Raw genomic sequence first — 18,194 nt, 5'->3', positions numbered from 1 at the left:
TGGATGATTCAGGACCTCTTGTTGGTTCCTATTTTGGCCATGTACTTCTCAGATATATGTGAGACCAAGCAGTATAATCAAGACAAAACCTGGTCCTGCAGAAATATGTGCTACAGCTCTGGAGGAGTGAGGCGGCTTTGGGGATGAAATCCCAGCCTGATTGCTGCACAGGCTAGTTTAACCTAAGGTTGTAACAAGAAGCTAGTGATGTCGGGATTTTCCATACTGGTCAGAAGTGAAACGAACGCAGCAAGGGGATTTCTTGTAAAAGGCATCTGTAGTGTTCACTCAAGTTTCGCTTCTTTAAAAATAAATCCGACTGAGCCTTACAGGAGCTTTCAAAGCTGCTCTCTAGTGGTTGCCAGGATTATGACACTTTCTTGACAAGCAACTAGATTTTTCATTTGTCTCAGCAAAACAAAGTTTAATTGAAAATCCACCACAGTCCTTCTGGTTATTTTACTTATTTGTGTTCTTTTTCATTATCTCACCCACCTTCTCCCTTATCTGTTGGACAGTCTGATTTCCAAGAACTTCCATGTCATGGAAAAGGGAACCTGATTTTGCTTCAGGATTTCTTTTCCTCATGATAAGAATATGTTTCTGCCTGGTATGAATAGATGAGTTTCGCTTCAGCCAGGAGTGTGGAGGGCCTCAGATTCTTCTGTCTCTACAGAATGGGGCACAGCGATCCCATTCCTTTCTGCACCGTGGTCCTTTCCTTCCATCATCACTTCCAGAGCACCCTCTGTGCTTACAGAAAGTAGTTCCAGGGAAGAATGATACTGAGGACTTACCCAAAGTTTTTTAGTTCTTCAAAGCAAATGAGAAACACTAAAAGAAGAAAAAAAGCCAACACAGTTTTAACCAAACTGCCTTCTCTGGAAGTTGAATGAGTGCTCCCTGGAGTACAATTCAGGATCCTGTGCATTTTGTTGTCTGAGTCTGAAGAAAATCACCCTGTAATTTTCCAGGTCATGAGTTATGTGGGCAGGAGCAGGGAGCCCAATACTACTGTAAGCTCTCGTGGTAGGTTAGATCTACATTGTATAATTTGTTAACTTTGCTAGGTTTTATAAAAATATTTTGTAATGTATTGATATGGTGGATTTCAGGAAGAAGGAGTCCCTTTTAAACATCTGTTGATTATTCTGATTTACCAGATTGCTTCATAAATTTCATTACAGACTGTTTCTTTACTCAGTCCTTGCTGAAAATATTTCTCTGGCTGTATTCCTTTGGAAGCAGTTCGCATGGCTATTCATTTAGAAGGGTCATTCCTTTTCGTGTCATTGCAGGAAAGATAGAGAAGATCAAGCCTCCTCTATCTCCAGCCACCGAGGGCCCCATCTCACAGTCCGAGCTCCCCCCTGAGGAGCCTGCGGGAGCCCAGCGACCTAAGAACTTGATGCAGACCCTCATGGAAGATTATGAAACACACAAAACTAAAAGACGAGAAAGGATGGATGATWGCAGTGTAAGTACACTTTTCTTTTTCACTCTTTGCTGTGCAATAGATAACATGATTCATGACAACCAACATTCAGAAAACAAAATATTTAGCTACCTAGAATCATCTCAGATCATCTTGCACGGTTTTGAGGATTTTAATATACTGTATGGCCCATATGTTTGAAATGGAAGGATAAGGGGCAATGGGAAGGAAAAAAGAGTGTCAATGCAAATATTAAAAGAAAATCGTATTAATTTTCATTGTAATGAATTGATTTTATTTAAGTTAATAATAAGGGCAGTAAGTAGCTGCCCTGCAGTTGGTCAGCTGTTTTAATTCACACATCACAAAGACCCTGCAGTGAGCCATTTTAGCTGTTCTTTGAACTTAGTGGATCAGGCATGTGTTCCTGCTGTGCCTGTTGACTCCCAAAGCTCAAATTCAGTGTGTTCAGGGTTTCAACATAAGTGGATAATTTCCCCACAAGCAATATCTCTCACATAACTACAGTATTGGACTGGAAGTGTTTCAAAAATTAACTCGGATTCTTCAATGGACAGTATGCTCTTTCCTGCTGGAAATATCATCCTTCTTCCACACAAGCAGAAATGGAAAATTAGTCCAAGCTCTGCTTTCAGTTTATGAAATGAGTGCCTGCATTTTAGTGGTTACCCTAATAGTGTTTAACCCAATTATAATGTTCTTTATTGGAGGCAATAGTAAGACCAGCTATGAGTTTCATAGCTGAAACTATCAACATTTAGGCACATACTCTATGCAACCTGTTTCCCGCCAAAGCACAAGCTGTTTCTCATTCAGATTCATTAATACTGTGGACAAGGAATGCAAAATGTAAAAGTGAGACATAAAATTCCTTAAATAAACACAGTCATTGTTATGCACATGGTGAAGCAACCACAATTTTCCAGGCATCTCCCAGACATTCCAGAAAGGCTATCCTAGTTCCAAGGAGCTCACACTCCAAACAAACTGCTTTCTAATAACTTTCATTTAGAAGTGAACTCTTATAAGATCTATAGAAGTGAAGGTATATAATGTCAATACCAGCACACCTAAGTCTGGCACTTTTAATCATTTCTGATGAATACTGAGCAGTAGCATAAGTTAATTAATATCAGAAGGAATGACATGACATTGCATTTCTGCTCATTAAATTACATACAGTAGGAGAGCTGATCTGAAGTGTAAACAGATGAATTTCTGGCTTACACCAGAAATTTTCTGGTTCCTGCTTCCAATGAAGTTATGGAAAAAATTCCCACTGGCTTTACTGGAGTAAGGTCAAATTGTCAGTCAGGTTCCCTGCCTCTGTATAGAAGAAAGCTCACACAAAGAAACTTAACTTGTTCTGCCCAACAGTGGGGCCATGTCTTGTGAATAAGTTACTCTCCAGTTTCCCCTCTCTTTCCAGAGCCCTCTGTCATATATCAGCTGACTCCTCCTCCTGTAATGGGGAGTTTTCATTAATAGCTCCCCAGTATTTCCCTGGGTATTCCCTGTCCTGCAGTGTCACTGAATGGGGCTCAGAAGCATTTGGGAGATATGTTAGGTGCTCCTTCTCATTCCGTTTGAAGAAACTAGGAGTAACTTTAATAAAGTGAGAGGCATAATTAGATAATGAAAAGCAGAACTGGTCTTCAAGAACCCTGCAATTAACTTTGATCAATCTTTTGGTTTAATATCTTGGCACAGTGGAGAGATTGCTTTGCGTAAGAGGTAACATTCRGACACACACTCATCATGTTCTTTTCCCGGACCCTCATGATGAGTGAAGGTGCCTTACCCAGCCTACTAAGCAATGGTTTGTGGTTGAAATCTTTTCACACAATTATGGTGTAGTTACATGCTGTTTGTTGTACATGTTCTAGCACATATAAGACATTATAAGATGTCGTTAGCGTGAAAGGCCAAACTCTCTCTTCTCCGTTACCTAAGTGCAACTCTGCTAATGTTTGCAAAGTTGCACACGTGCCTCCTAGAAAAGAAGTTGGCCAGAATTGCCTTGTTTCTTCTTGCAGTTTGAAGAGTGCCTGATGTCTTGATTGAGAATGCCGGTCTAGGCAGTATCTCAAAGAAAAGGCATGCTGTGGGTATCAGCCCAGCTGTCCGCTGCTGCTAAAACTGCTCAAGCAGTGAACTGCCCAATGATATACTGCCAGAGCATTAGTACCAGTCAGACAACTTGTGGGCCAGATCCTTTTCTGGAGCAAATTGTCAAGGCTGTATTTAATTTACAGAGCCCCACTGAAGTCCTGTAGASCTGCAGTTTGTTTTTGTTCTCTCATTCTCTATGCCAGTTACATGTAGCCAAACACAGCTGACACTCTTGCTGTTGCCTATCCAAAATGCTGTTAGGGACAATATCCTGCAGAGTTAAGGTATAGCATCCTCAAACTAGCTGCAATGTTCGCTTTCTCTTCCCTGTCTTTTTCTTCTCTCCTTTTGTAAATAACTCCCACCATGGGCAGAGGAAAGAGAATTCAAATTAAAAGTGCRCTTTGCCTTGCTGCACTCATACCACCAACCAAGTATTTTACATGCCAGGCTAAGCAATAATTATTTAAACAGCAAGTAGTTTTGATTTGTCAGCAGAAGCCTTTTGAGAATTTGATCAGAAAAAGGATCTCTGGATCTAATGAAACAGAATAGAGCATCCACTGGCCTATTTTAAAAACGTATGAAATGCAGTATAGGAAGGAACATAATCAACAACCAGACAGACAGCTGCCACTTTAGACATTAAATCCTGAGAGATGGAGTGTGGCTCAAAATTGCTGTTCATTAGTGAAGGGTAGCAGAAACTTTCCCAAATACCAGAAGGAGTCAGTCCATTGTGCCACCGTGCTCTGGTGCACCTTGCAACCATGCAAAGCTGACAGAGCCAGCACCGCAGGTGCAAAAGTAAGAAGCCACAGTTACAGAGATGAGATTGTCCAGAGGTTTAATGTCCATTGACAAGGAAATTCTGTAGCAAATGTTGAGCAAAACAGTAATACTGATGTTGAGAGTTTTGATTTCTTCCTGAACCAGACACATCAAATGGTAGGAGAGTAGTTTCAGCAGGACATCCACTCGACTTCTGCAGTAACCACCACCACTGCTGCCATACCTCCCAGATCCAGGAGTTGCAACATGGAAGTGCCTACTGGGGTCACAGGTTTGCCTTTCAGAGACAGAGGGCAAATCAACTGCATCTGCTCTTGGAAGAACCCTCCTGCTCAGTCCAGGGGCAGTTTCTTCCAAAGAGAATGTGTAAACATTGGTAAACAAGACTTAAACTGGCCAAGCAATGTCATTAAAAAAACACCAAACTGACTTTTTTTTTTTTTTTTTTTTTTTTTTTGACATCAAGCTGCTTGAAATCCTGTTCTCTGGGATGTGCCAGTTCTTCGGTTTAATTTGTTCTTGTTTCCTGGTTGTAACATGTTTGTTCGATGTACTAATGCTGGTCTTTTCCCTTTCTACCAGTACACCTGTAAATTACTGTCTAGCAAGGTTACTTCTGAGGTACTTTTCAACTGCTTATTTATTTTTGCTTCCTCTTGCATGGTGATTTCAAATGCATGTTGCTGCAGTTTGCATTTTCATACTGCGTGCCAGTGGTGTTTCCTATCAAAACCGTGATGCAAATGCGTATGGRAGATATTCCTTCTTATCTCCCATCAACAAATATTTGTGTGTCTGGTTTTCTGACCCTTGGATTCTCATTGCCATTTCAATTTCTGGAGTGGGAGGGACTGTAATTAGAGGGATGGAAGCTGTTGTCCAAGACTGGGATATTCCTGGTATATGAAATGAGAACTCTTCCGCAATCTAATTCCTGCTCTCATTTAGCTGGTAAAGCTAAACCTCAAGCACCCTCAACTGCTGAAGAAAAATGCTCTGTTTCCTTTATCTGCAATTATAGTGTATATAATAGTATCAAAATACACAGCATTTTGTGAAAGAATGAACACACCAACCTTTCATCTTTGGAAGCACAGTCAAATTCAAGCTTGCAGTCTCTGGTGAATTTTGTGTACTTGTCCTCATCCCTGTGCGTTRCCATAAGATGACTGATTACAGTCTCACAGCTTAGCACCGATGTTGGTCACTGCTTAGAAGAGACCCAGACCTAGTAAAGAAAGTGTGTTTTCACCGACACTTGGTATTTTACCACACTGTATGAGGCAGAAACTTGCAGTCTTTATCCCTCCAAAGCTGGATTCTGCCAAATTCTTCAACTTTAAGAGCAGGAAGTTGATACTAGCTACGTTTTTGCCATGTTTTTAGGGATTATGTGTTCAACAATGGGGGCACTTGAATTACCTGTAGTTTTCKATACAGATGGATGCATAAATCCAGACCTCTCTAAGAAACACAAACAAATCCTGATACTGACTGACATTCATCTGTCTGGAAGCAGATTTTCATTACAAACACTTGCTTTCCGCTATTTCTCCAGTTCTGTAACATACTTTGACCACATGAGCTGCCCCAAGACAAATGTCTAAACATTTTCTGACCTCAGAAGTAAAACACAGTAAAATCTATGCTCTTTCAGATTCATGAGTGTGTGTTTGTCTCATTGATACCATCCAATGGTTTGTGTTATGTAGAGCATCTACAGAGATTTAGTCAGTCCAGCAGCAGTGTACTTTCCAAGACCTGGTGTTAAACATAGTCTGGGCCTCTTCTTCTTCATAATGTCTGTGAAACAATCTSGATTACAATTTACAAACAGTCAGTAATGTCCAGAGCACTTGATGTAGTGTAGGAGGCAGAAACCTAGGTGTGGATTTTGCATGCCTAAATCACAACCCCGTTCTGCTGGGAACGGTTACATGTCTTCTTATAAAACAGGCATTGATGCAAGGAGTGATAAGCTAGAAAAGAATGGGCGTAAATGAGAAAAGTGTGAAAGATGAGAAGTGATGTAAGCTGTGATTTCRTATACAGATGAAAATATACCCCTGCATAATCTCCATTACTAAGTCTCAGTCTCACGAAGCCGTTTTTCAGTCCCAGTCCTTTTGATACAGGTTCTCAGCTGCAACCAGCAAGCTCCAGAAGGACAAGGCTTACCAGCACTACGGCAGTCTGCTTCTGCTCCTGAACGAGGAGTATTCCCTGCGAACCTAGGTTAGACGGTTATTTCAGACGTAGGCGCAGCGCGCAGGACACCACCGCTTCCCCTCCGATGTCGGCGGAGGGGAACGACCAGCTGAGCGCTGGTGCGTTCGCGGGACCCCCTGGTCCCCTCCAGCGCAGGCAGGTTTAGCGAGCTGCTGTCGAGGCACGTGGTGGGCAGGGACTCTCGTATGGTCGATCTCCTACAGCTCCTCTCGTGTACGCAGCCCAGCAGCGCCTGAGGTTAGGCTGGTCACCCACAAACCACATTAGTCTTCACTCCTATTTCATTCATCTGGCGTGGTTTACCACCTTAAAAATCTTAGAGCCGGCGTGAAGAGCACGTCCTCTATTGTTTTCAAGAGGCGACTGATAACCTGTATGTCCTCACATATACACATCGTATTTATCCCCAAAGCCTTCTACCTCTGTCTTTAAAACTACAGTTTTATTTAAATATGCCAGGTATTATCCTGAGTTTACCTTATGCCCACCATGCTGCAGGAGATATTACAGAAAGTAATATTTRTGGAATTTTTAAAAGTGACTGCTGAAAATCTAGGCACTATGAGATAAAAAAAACAGCAGCTGTAGCTTATGGCTCAGGACACACAGTTTATGTTCTAATAGTGACCAGCAGCAGTAAGAATTGATTCTTTCTTCAGATAAATACGTTTTTGTTTCAGATTCCCTGCTCCTCACTACATTCACTGAATTTCTGATATATTCAGGAATTAGCACTATGTAGATACAGTAAAGAAAAAGTCTTTTTACCAAAGGAATAGGTAATTTTTGTCCCACRGTAGTTTTAGTTGTCTGCTAAAGCATTTAGTTTTTTGTTACTGAGAAGGAGTGATAATATCTACAGGAACAGTCAGCCTGCTTCCTGCATTTGTGTTTCTGGTTTTTTGTGCCCTTTGTGCTTCTACAAAGGTGCAATGCTTTTTTGTGCATGGAACTGGTAGAATTTAGAGACTCAGACCTTTGCTTTTTTTTTCTTTGCTTGAAGCTTCTTCCAGGTCCAAATGGGAAGAATCAGTAAAATGTTAGGCTCAAGAAACATCATTTTGCTTCAGCTTCAGTGTTGCTTCTACTATTAAATAAAAATGAGCCCGTACAGCATAGTACTAAATGCTATTCAGCACCAAGTGCTTGGGATAAATACGTTCTGGACTAAAGCTTTTTAATAACTTGTTACTATGTCTGTTGGAGGRAAATGGGTTAACTCAGGGAAGACTGATTTCTGTCTCACAAATGGAGAGATGGTTTAATCTTGAAACTGGCTATGGTGGCTGTTTCAGTCTTTTTTATTATTATTTTTTTTTCAAATCTTCACTATCTTAAATGAAATCTGTCAAGAGCCTTCTGTAATTCCTAGTAAGAACTCAGAGCTGCAACCACAAGATCCACACATCAGTTTTTTTCAACAGAGAGAGGTGAATAGCAGTTTTTACAGCTCTATGTATTTTTGTATATTTGCCTTCACTTTTATTTCTGATCTCCAAATTCTTCTTCTTTTAATGCAGCTGGTGGTCAAATTGTGAGACCTATGTTATATCACATTGCTTTTTTCACTGACATGGTATTTTGTTTATGAGATACCATGAGTAAATTGTCCAATTTGGGATCTTTACTGAGCTTAAAAGCCAATTTTAGTAGTCATTCTAGACAAGTGATAAAATGCAGAGAACAGCAGCGATAAATAAGGTGTCTATTCACATTTCTGGTCTCCAGTATACACCTTTGGCATGTGGTTATATGCCTAAGTGCCTTAGGTCACTCTTGGCATCCAAGCCATGTTTCTGACAGGATGGGGATATTTCTGTGGTCAGCTGCCTCCACTCAAMGGTATCATCAAAGAGGCTGCAGAGGTGCAGCTGACTGCCAGGCACTGGGACTCAGCAGCAGCTTATTCCACATACAGATCTGTGAGTCTAGTCTATTTGCTCCCCTTGCTAGGGTGCAGCAGTGTCACTCTCCGGATAGTGCACAAAACTATAGGTGATTCTGGGTGCAGCGTGCAGGTTTTAAATTTAGGCCAGGCCTGTACAGTTGTTGCAAAATGAAAACTGCAGTAACCTCACAGGCAGCAGAGTGTGAGCTGCTTTGAGTTGTCAGAGGGTGATGGGTGACTCAAATTTGGAAATCTTCACCCCAGGGGGGGCCCTACTGGGCTGGTGTGCATCACTGGTGAGGGCGTTTATGAAGTCTTGAGGTAGTTTATTGCAACGTGGTCCAGAATGGAGTGTATTACAGACCTCCGAAACAAGCAGAAGACTTTCCTTCAGCCAGCCTTAGAGAATCACTGGATGCTGTATTCATGGTGACTCTACAGTCAGACCTGGTGTCTGCTGGAGAATATTTACAGGGAAAATCAAAGGGTGCTATTGTAAATGAGTAGCTTCTTAGATGGTGAATGCAATGCTATACTGAGGACACCTGATGCTCCACTCAGTCATTGCAGCTTTGTACTGCAATTACTACAGTATTCTGTAGAAAGTGTAAAGTGAAATAGTAAAAATTGGGGCTATTTTAGACCGAACACTCTTTTCAATAAATTAAAAGAAGTCTTCTGGAGTAACTAATCTAAATGGATCTTTAGGTTAGAAACCCTTGTGATAATGTTTAATAGTAAGTCAGACATGAATACTTGTTTTCCTGTAAAGTCTAAGTTTATGTTCAGTGCTCTCACACTGAGCTGTCAACACTGTGCAAAGCCCAGGGGTGGGGCAARCAGTGCAGGCAGCAGCACAGTGTGTGGAGGCAGCCGCTCTCCCGCTGCCCATGGATGCTGCATCACGGAGCGAGCCACACTGCCCTTGGGTGGCAGTGGTACCGTCCCTGGGTTTGAAGGTAGGAGCTATCTTGTCCAGACCTTCAGCATGAAAGTAACAAAATTTGGGGAAAGTAAATCCGTACAATGCGTTCACAACATTAAAATGATCACAGCAGTGTTTTAGCCATCATGATCATGGAGAAGGGAGAAGAAAGATTGGAATGAGAGGTAACAGCTGTTTTTTGGAGCAACTGGTAAAATTTGCGGAGTGGACAATCTTTCGGGTACATGGGCAGACAGATGAGAAATGGAAGAAAGCACGTTCTCCCCTGTCACTCTCTCTTTTGAGAGAAAGAAATGCTGACTGATCCAAAGCAGAAATCTGCACAGTTTCAGATTCTTGACTGTTTCAAACCAGTGTCAAAGACCTTTGCAATATGATAGTTTCCGCAAAGGAGGACTATGGTCAGAAACTGCTGTAAATTGCGTAAAATCTATTTTATATTCAGCTAGCCTAAATCTACAGGCAAAGTTCAGCAGACATCATTTAAGTATGTCATTACTCTGTGACAGCAGTAATTTCAGTTTGAAATTTATGCTGAATTTGGTATTTTTTCACATATGTTTCAATGCCCAGTGGAGGAAAAAAAGGATTTTCTGCATTTTATTTAGTCATTATACGATGCTGGCCTTGCTGTTCTGCTTCCTAACAATATTTGCTCGTGCCATCTAAAAAAGTCACTGTTTTTTTCCAGCCAGTTGCTGACCCTAGAGCAGCTACTCTATTGTCTTCCTCTGCAGAAGATAATAAGAAGATACACAGATGTCCAATCAATGATGTTTCTCCATTGAGCCTTCTGTTCAAAAGTAGTCACAAATACTTAATTTAAGTCATCAGTCCTTGGTCTTGCACCTGGAGTAGCCTCAATACACTGCTTGTCTCAGAGGGATTTTCAATAGTTTTGTTGGGGGTGGTGGTTTTTGACGAACAGTTAGGTTTGCAGGCACATTTACCACAGGGTAATGTGGTAACCAATCCACAGGTTGGATGAGATGAAAACTGCTCCAGCCTGTTCCCACTTTGCCGTGGTGGCTCCGCAAAAAGTGGAGATGTGATTTTGAGCAAACTTGAGCAAATTAATCCTCCAGGAAACCTGGACTAGGTTTGTAGTCCTGCTCATCAATGGAGCTTCAGATCAAAATTATCTCTGTTGGCTGAATTTCACCTTTAGTTCTGTGGCTTTCTCGTGGTCATAGTCAAAAGAACTAGGAGAATAAAGAAAATAATGGCAAAGGAGTAAGAAAGTGCCTTAAGTTAGATCCAGAAGGATGTTCGATTCCCAAGGAAAATTATGGACTGTATTTTGAGCTGATACTGTTCAAAGCTGATTTTGATATATTACCTATATAGGAGTCTCTAGTATCTATCTACTTGTTCAGCTGTAGGTTATTACAAGCTGAAAGGGCAAATTTTGCTCACCCATCCCCCTTCAGCTGTGCATTAGAACTGGTAGCTTCAGTCTTAAGTTACTTATTTGCTTTGTTTATATTCCAATCAAGACTGAAGTCTTCACTGTATTTATCTTTGTACACAGAGGCATGAAATCCTTTTCCAAAAAGCAGTCAGTCAGACAAAATGGGTTGCAAAGCAGCTCGTACAAAGCATTAGGGTCCTGAAACATCGGACATTTGTTCRGTGAACAGTCTGAGATAGATGGGCTTTGTTTTCTGATTTTTTTTTTTATCTCTTTAAATGTCTCTGAAGTTTGCTCCTCTGGGGGGACTGGTTTAAAACCCGTTAAGGCACTGGGCTTTGGAGCAGCTTGGTAGTTTGATCAGGCTGCTATTCTTCAATGTAGGCCGGGAAATACCACTGCCATGTGCTTCTTTGACAAAGTCCCAAGCCCCTGCGCGTGCCAGCCGGGAGGACATCCGCTGCCGTTCATTATTTGCAGAGAAGTGAAACACCTGAACTCCACATCCTCACACCTGTTGTCCTTTTCTGAATTTCTTTTTCCTGCTTCAAGCATATGTTTGAATTGTTTCCAAATTCCTTTTTGGTTGTTTTTGTGTGTGCATCATATACATATGTATAGTATATATACAGTATGTATGTTTATATAGAGGTATGTGTAAGTATATATACATATATATATATACATATTAAAACATATGTATGTATTTATACAAGTATGTGTCAAAACATATGTATATATTTATATGCCTGTGTGTGTATGAAAAACATACAAATACATGAGGGCGCATGGCGCACCTTGGACCAACCTCTGCAGACAGTGGAGGCCCTCCTCGTGCAAACCCCCTTTTCCATGCCTGGGGGATGATTTTTCGCTCTGAGCACACTGCAGCCGCAGCGTTGAGCCCCGCTGCGGGCGCAGCTGCGAGCCGGAGACCGGGAGCGCGGGACGCCCCGAAGCGCGAACCGGGCTGTGGGGCCGCGGGTCCCCGAGGGGCGTTCCCACCACCAAGCACTTCGTCATGGCACGAGCAGCCCTGGTTTGCAGCCCTGGTTTGCAGCCCCCGGTTTGCACCTCGGCGGCGTGCCGAGCCCTGCGGAGGCAGGCTCGCTCCGCCGCGATGCACGGGTCCCCCCGGCACCCCGGGGCTGCTGCCGCGGCCACGGGCAGCCGGGTGACGTGATGTTTTCTGCGTTTCTTGCTTTACCAGGTCCTGGAGGCGACGAGAGTGAATCGGAGAAAGAGCGCTCTGGCGCTGCGCTGGGAAGCTGGCATTTACGCCAACCGGGAGGAGAACGAATAATCGTGCTGTAGCGTGAAGAAGGCGGCTAGGGACTGGAAAAACCAAAAAAAAGGAAAAAGAAAAAAAGATAAAAAAAAAAAGGAATAAGAGTAAGCAGTAGCATTTTAATCCAATATTTATTAAAGATACAACAAACTCGATGCACATAGACACAGAAATGATCCAACTCCCAGCAATCCTAAACCAACAAGGAATCCCACCTGGAAAACATATGATCCCTCCCCCCCTCCCCCCATGAAATGCGGCAACCAGGAGGCCACGCGGCGCAGGACCACTCGAGGGGTGAGCAGGCATCATCCCGGCGAGGAGGAGAGGCTGCAGGTGAGCGGCGAGGCCGGCACGGCGCGCCGGGGAGGCTCCGGCCGGGGCTCGCACGTGCGCTTCCCTGGGGATTTGCAGCGCGGCCGCATCCCTGGGACACCCGYGAGGTGGTCCCGGGCGGCAGCCCGCGCGGGAGCCCACGGGCTCACCTGCTGCATCCTCGTCTCCCACCGTCGCCGCCCGAGGAACGCTGGCGTGCTCTCGCCAGCCGTAAAGCACCACGACGTTACCTCCTGTTGCTATTTCTTTTAGGGGAGTGAAGGGTGCGGTTTGGGATTGTGTTTTGTTCGGTTTTGTTTTGATGGTGGGTGGGAGTTTTGCTTCCCTTTCCAGTAATTTATCTGTTTAAAAGGAGGAAAAAAAAATGGGGATGCAGTTATTGCAAATGTACAATCCAGCAGACTCAGTAAAATAGTCCCTTGTGTTGCAAACACAAGCCATCATAATTTAGGAGTGGAATAGATGGGGATGAGAGCCAAGCCAAACGGATTACCTTAGCTTTAGGATCCTGTATGCTTGCAATATCACCTGAGCTCCAGGTTCTCAGAGCATATTTACATAGTAAAGTTTCTAAATAGAAAAACTGTATTTAGTGGATGACAACTATTTTTTGATGGTGGGGAGGGAAAAGCATGGCATAAAAGCTATAAAGATGGATAATTTGAAGTAGAAGTGTAGTGGGAAATGAATGCAAATAAAGGACATTTAATTTTTAAATGAGGCAATAATTGAACTGAGCCAGACTCTGGCCTAGAAAGAGGTATGAAATAAGGAAGAAAGATAGTCACATCTTTAACTATATTTATACAACGTAAAAGGCCTTTGGAGTTAATGTAGAGTGCTTTATGGAGGTCTTCAGGTTTCCAGGCAACAAAGAAGTTGAAAGGGTAGTGAATGAGAAAGAGTGAGTAAGGAAGAGCACACAAAGAAAATAAGCATTATTTTTGCCATTCAACCAGTGTTTTCAGCGCTACAAGCAAACCATAGAGCCTTTAGTTATTGCATAGGCTTGGGATCAGCAGTGAAGGATTAGTGTGAGTCTGGGTGTGAGCGTGGATATGTATGCACGTGTGTGAGTGCGTGTGAGAGGGTGTGAGAGTGTGTGAGACTGTCATGCTAGAAAGAGTACGGAGGTGGGTGTACAGATTATTTTCTCCAAAGCTGTTTGCCAGCTGTAGGGTTGAGTGAGAATTTCTTTTTTTTTCTGAAAGGGGATATTAAAAAAAAAAAAAAGCACTGAGTTGATGCAGTATTTGTGATATTAAAATTTGACCCAACGTGGTATTTGCATGAGTCACAATTGCAAAGTATTGACCAGTTTTGTAACCTGACAATTAGAAAAAAAAATGTGGTATTTATTCTTGTGCTTTGTATTTGTATGTAGTGTAGAGGCTGTGGGTTTACTCTTTCTTTTCATGCAAAGCAATACAATAAGAGTATTTTACAACTGGGATCCATAATTTCTGGACTAGAAATGATTGCGTTTGGGAGGGAATAAGAAAAAAAAAAAAAGACATTGAGCTTTTTCTATATGCAATGCTCTGTCTTTTTTTTTTATAAACAAATATTATTTTGAGTTCTTTTTAAAAATCAGCCAAGATGCTGGTCCTCTATTAAGACTTTCCTTGATTTCATGACCTGCTATGCTGTTTTATTCTGAAACAGTGCGCTCATTTAAAATGAGTACCAATACTGTGAACATACTTCTGGTGCTTTTCTTAAACAAAGACAGAACTTGCAACTGAATAATCCCTGGGCTCCCCACCCCTGTTTCCTCCAGCATGTGTTTTCACACATGCAGAATATCTTTCACATTCACTTTTCTCTGCCAGTTAATGCTATCATTTGAGGCCTATTTTCAGGGAACTGTGGCAGATGTGATCAGAAGAACCTATTGATGCAGTTCCATGATTTTTCTCTGTAAGTGCTGCTTAACAAAAGAAAACCCATTTGAAATGAGAGTTCACTGTGAAAAAAGCCAGCAAACTTATCTCATGAATACTCTAAACCACAGTGCAATGGAGTGCACCACCTATACGGCAGAATTATCTACCTAAAAGAGGGGACCTGTTGTTCAGACATGGCAATCAACAGTAAACTGTGATTCGTATCTCTACACTGGGTGGATGTTACCATAAGACTGTAGTAAAAGCAATGCCACCAGTGCAGCAGTCCAGTAGGATCATCTGACATGTAGCAGCACTCATGAGCTTCACATATCTGTGTTAGGAGGAGCCCTAGCTCCCTTCGCACTTGGGAAGGACATTGGTGAGCCTAGAGACAGGGGTTTTCTTGAGCAGTATCATCTAGCATCCTGCTATGGATGGCCCATGTATTTATAGTGAGACCGTCTTGCATCAAACCATGCCCTCCTCAGTTTGTCCTGGCCTTTGCTCCTTGAAACAGGGCTRCCTTGTAGGGAGCATGTATCTTCTCTATTTTCTTTAGTATGGAGGTCTGCTGTTTTCTCTCGCTTTCTCACTGGAAGTCACTAAGGTTAATCATTAATCATAGGGCATTTCCTCATGCTTTGCCACATCTTGCTCTTCCACCACAATTGCCACTCGATGTTTGAGGTGAAAATTAAATCTCTGTCCTTGAAAGCAGAAGGGGTGGTGGGAAGGGGCCACATGGAAACCCTTTGCACTAGAAGCATTATCCTTCATGCCCTGCAACAAGAATATTTGCATAAAAGTATTTGGATTCAGGACAGCTGAACTTTCCATCCAGCAGTGTTTTTCTCTTCCAGAAATTATGGAGACTCATTGTCAGCAGCACATATTCAGTGCTGTGGTAACAGGAGTGCTATGCAGTTTACTCGCCTCTTTGTTATTTCATTTGCATGCTACCAAGCTTAGATGTTTATAAGTATATGCCAGTAATACATATCTATCTATATATACATATATCAAATGCAACAAAGGAGCACTATTGCAGAATTAAGTTCATCTCCACAAAAGAAACTTTCGTTTCTGAAATCTTTCCCGTGTSAAAGACTGGTTTTAATGAAACTGTGTATTGAAAAATAGTTAAGCATTAGCTTTTGTGATTGTAATCAGTTTGGGGATATGCTGCAGGTTTTCTGAACAATTCTAGTTTTAAAATGCACCAGTTTTGGCTTCATATTAGTCCATATTGACATAATTTGACAGAAAAATACAATAACATTGATTTATTGGCAACCAAAAGATGGCATCCTTGTCATGACTAATTTAACGATTGTCAACCAATTCAACAATACCTGGCTTTCCGTATATGTTAACCACTTCAATGTTACCCTGCTTCTGTTTTTTAGTGACTGTGAGGCCTACAATGCAAGTATATAATTATTTTCTCATTAAAACAGAAACCTGTGTTGTGTTTCTATGAAAACGACTGTTCCTTCACACTACTGCAGTGCATTGAGGCAGCGCTGACCACCAGCCTCCGGGAGATGGTCTGGGTGCTGCGGTTGCAGGGGGGGCCCTGGGGAGAAGGAAGGTGCATCCCTGCTGCAGCAAGCGGGAGGAAAACAGTGGCTGGTGCCACCGCTGTCAGGGCGGTTGGTCTTCTTCCCAGGTTTTAACTCCTCTGCGGGACTGAGGCTGAGCAATTTCAGTGGTAGCTGGCCAGGGCCAATTGCAGCATTTCAGTTGTGCTGCCTTTGATACGAGCCCTCCGTCCTATTTCCCTGGTGTACACAGCATCAGAAATGCCTGCAGAGACAAGTCACACATGGCTTTCCTTCCTTGTTAGTAAATATAGAAAACAAGCCTTTATCCATCCAGCCTTTGTCCATTCTAGGCTGTATATATACACATAGAAAACTATTATTATCTCTTCAACACATAACCTAGGAAAGACTTTCTACCTTCATCTCCCTTTCCTTATGGTATATTAAAGAGATAGCTTCAAGGACTTAACTGATTCATGCTGGCAAAGGAAATTCCTTCTGGGTAAACCCTTTGGATTTTGTGAGAAATAAAAGTGTTCTCCTTGCAAGGGAGAACACTTTTATACATTGTAAAACTAACACCGTAACATCAGGCAGTTCCAGTGGCTCAGGAATTTTCCCAATAAATTTGGTTKCTACCAGATGTTAACATATATTTTAATAACAAGAACTTAGAACATCTAACATTCTCTGTCATCTCGTTGCTTAGCCAAATGGCATTTGCTAGGCTTTAGAGTATTTTGGCAGTCAAGCAGTAAAAAAGAATTGCTTTATCCATCATTTCTGGGGTCGTCCCATAAAAGGTGAGAAAATCTCAGCCTTTGCACTGACCAACAGAGTTACAGGAACTTTAGTTAAACCTCAAGCCTTTTGCAGAGCGGSATCTTGAATACTTTATGAATATTTAGTGAAATTAACGTCTGAAATGTTGTAGGCATATTCCAAGTATGGCCAGGCAGTTAATATAATCTGATAAACTTCCACGACCACCACARCTCTCAGCTATCTGGCAGATCGGAATGTTGAATTTTTCTCATTAACTATTAGCCTTGCTCAGGTGTGTCTGTGACCAGTGATGAGAAAAGCAAAAAAAACCACCACCCATCAGTTGGGCTTATTTTAACTAATTCAAACTAGAAGTTGTACTCAGACATCCCAAACTCAGCAAAATTTTGCACCTATGTATTTCTTCAGGCACAGCGTGGAGCACCTTTGTAGATGATGCTCAGAAGCGGGGACACAGTTAGTCATTCCCAGGCATATTGTAATTTCTGGTCCATTAGAAGTGAGTGAGAAGTGCACAGCATCGGTAGCGCACGGGTCRTCTTCTGGAAAGCTGCTGGAAAAACTGTATGTTCAAAAGGAAAACCGACAGATAAGATCTTACAGAACTGGAAGACAGAAAAAAAAAAGTTTTCTTTTTATTATTTTCTTCATTAGTGACTGATGCTATAACATTGTCTCTAATTCACAACATTAGGAAAGCAAACAGAGAGACTAAGGATCTGTGAAATCACAGCTCTGATGCTCTTTCTCTTCCTTTCTTTCCAGAGACTCAATTGATTAGACCACTCTAGAAAGCAGGAGAGCTTTGATACACTGTGGAGTTGTTTGAGGAGGTCAGGACAGGGCAGCCAGAGGAAAGGCTCACTGTGTCTATCCCCTCGGCCCCATCACAGCCCCCGGGAAGGCATCAAAAGGCTTGAGACTTGGCCTAAATGCCCTGCTAGATCAGTAATAAAACAGCCCAAAATTTTCAGATCAGGAGGTGAAAAAGTGGCAAATGTTTCCTCCCTAGCTCTGCAGACAAGAGTCAGTGCTAATCCTCAGCTTGGGCGACCAAGGAATCCTGTCCCCTTGCCTTTTGCCCCAGGACAGGCCAAGGCATGACTAAGGTTACAAATATCAAGCATGGCCATTAACTCCAAAGATTACTTTCAATTACTTTCTAATTATTAAATTGACTAGGCTGGGCAGTCTAGGAAGCTCTTAGCAATAGGCATGTGTCACCAAGGGAGGGTCGAGCCTCGTACTCCTCCTCAAGTTAAAGAGCAGGCAATATCCCAGTCTTGCACACAGGAAAAACGAAAGAAAAACAGACGGGTGCAAAGCTACTTCATCAAAGTCTCCATTACTGCAAACTGCCTGGACTGGACTACTTTGTGGGCATTAGTGCAGCAGCAGTGACACCTGGAGGGCTAATTAGACATGGAAGGAGCTTCATTTCCAAGGATGTGTCCTGTAAGTCAAATATTTGGAACAATTTAAATTCAGGATTTATTTACTGATATAGTGTTAGATAT

The 18,194-nt window shown here is 42.2% G+C and overlaps 1 protein-coding gene across 7 annotated transcripts in view; it reads left to right on the top strand.

Moving 5' to 3' along the window:
* The window catches only part of PALM2AKAP2 (PALM2 and AKAP2 fusion), a 279,762-nt gene extending 263,932 nt beyond the window's left edge, over positions 1-15,830 (top strand). For 5 of the 7 annotated variants that reach the window (XM_085311516.1, XM_085311519.1, XM_085311518.1 and 2 more), the window contains 3 exons: positions 1,299-1,477; positions 4,943-4,981; positions 12,045-15,830. In XM_085311516.1, the coding sequence (XP_085167642.1) occupies positions 1,299-1,477; positions 4,943-4,981; positions 12,045-12,137 (311 nt within the window). In that variant the 3' untranslated portion in view covers positions 12,138-15,830. The remainder of the gene's footprint in view (positions 1-1,298; positions 1,478-4,942; positions 4,982-12,044) is intronic. The other 2 variants (XM_085311517.1, XM_085311521.1) reach the window with 1 other exon arrangement.
* Positions 15,831-18,194: the final 2,364 nt, after the last annotated feature.

The sequence above is a fragment of the Rhea americana genome, unplaced genomic scaffold (genome assembly GCF_003343005.1).
Source record: "Rhea americana isolate MKP2758 unplaced genomic scaffold, rheAme1 scaffold_342, whole genome shotgun sequence".
Classification (NCBI taxonomy): domain Eukaryota; kingdom Metazoa; phylum Chordata; class Aves; order Rheiformes; family Rheidae; genus Rhea; species Rhea americana.
Note: the sequence above shows the minus strand (reverse complement) of the source record. Positions and strands in the feature narration are given on the sequence as shown.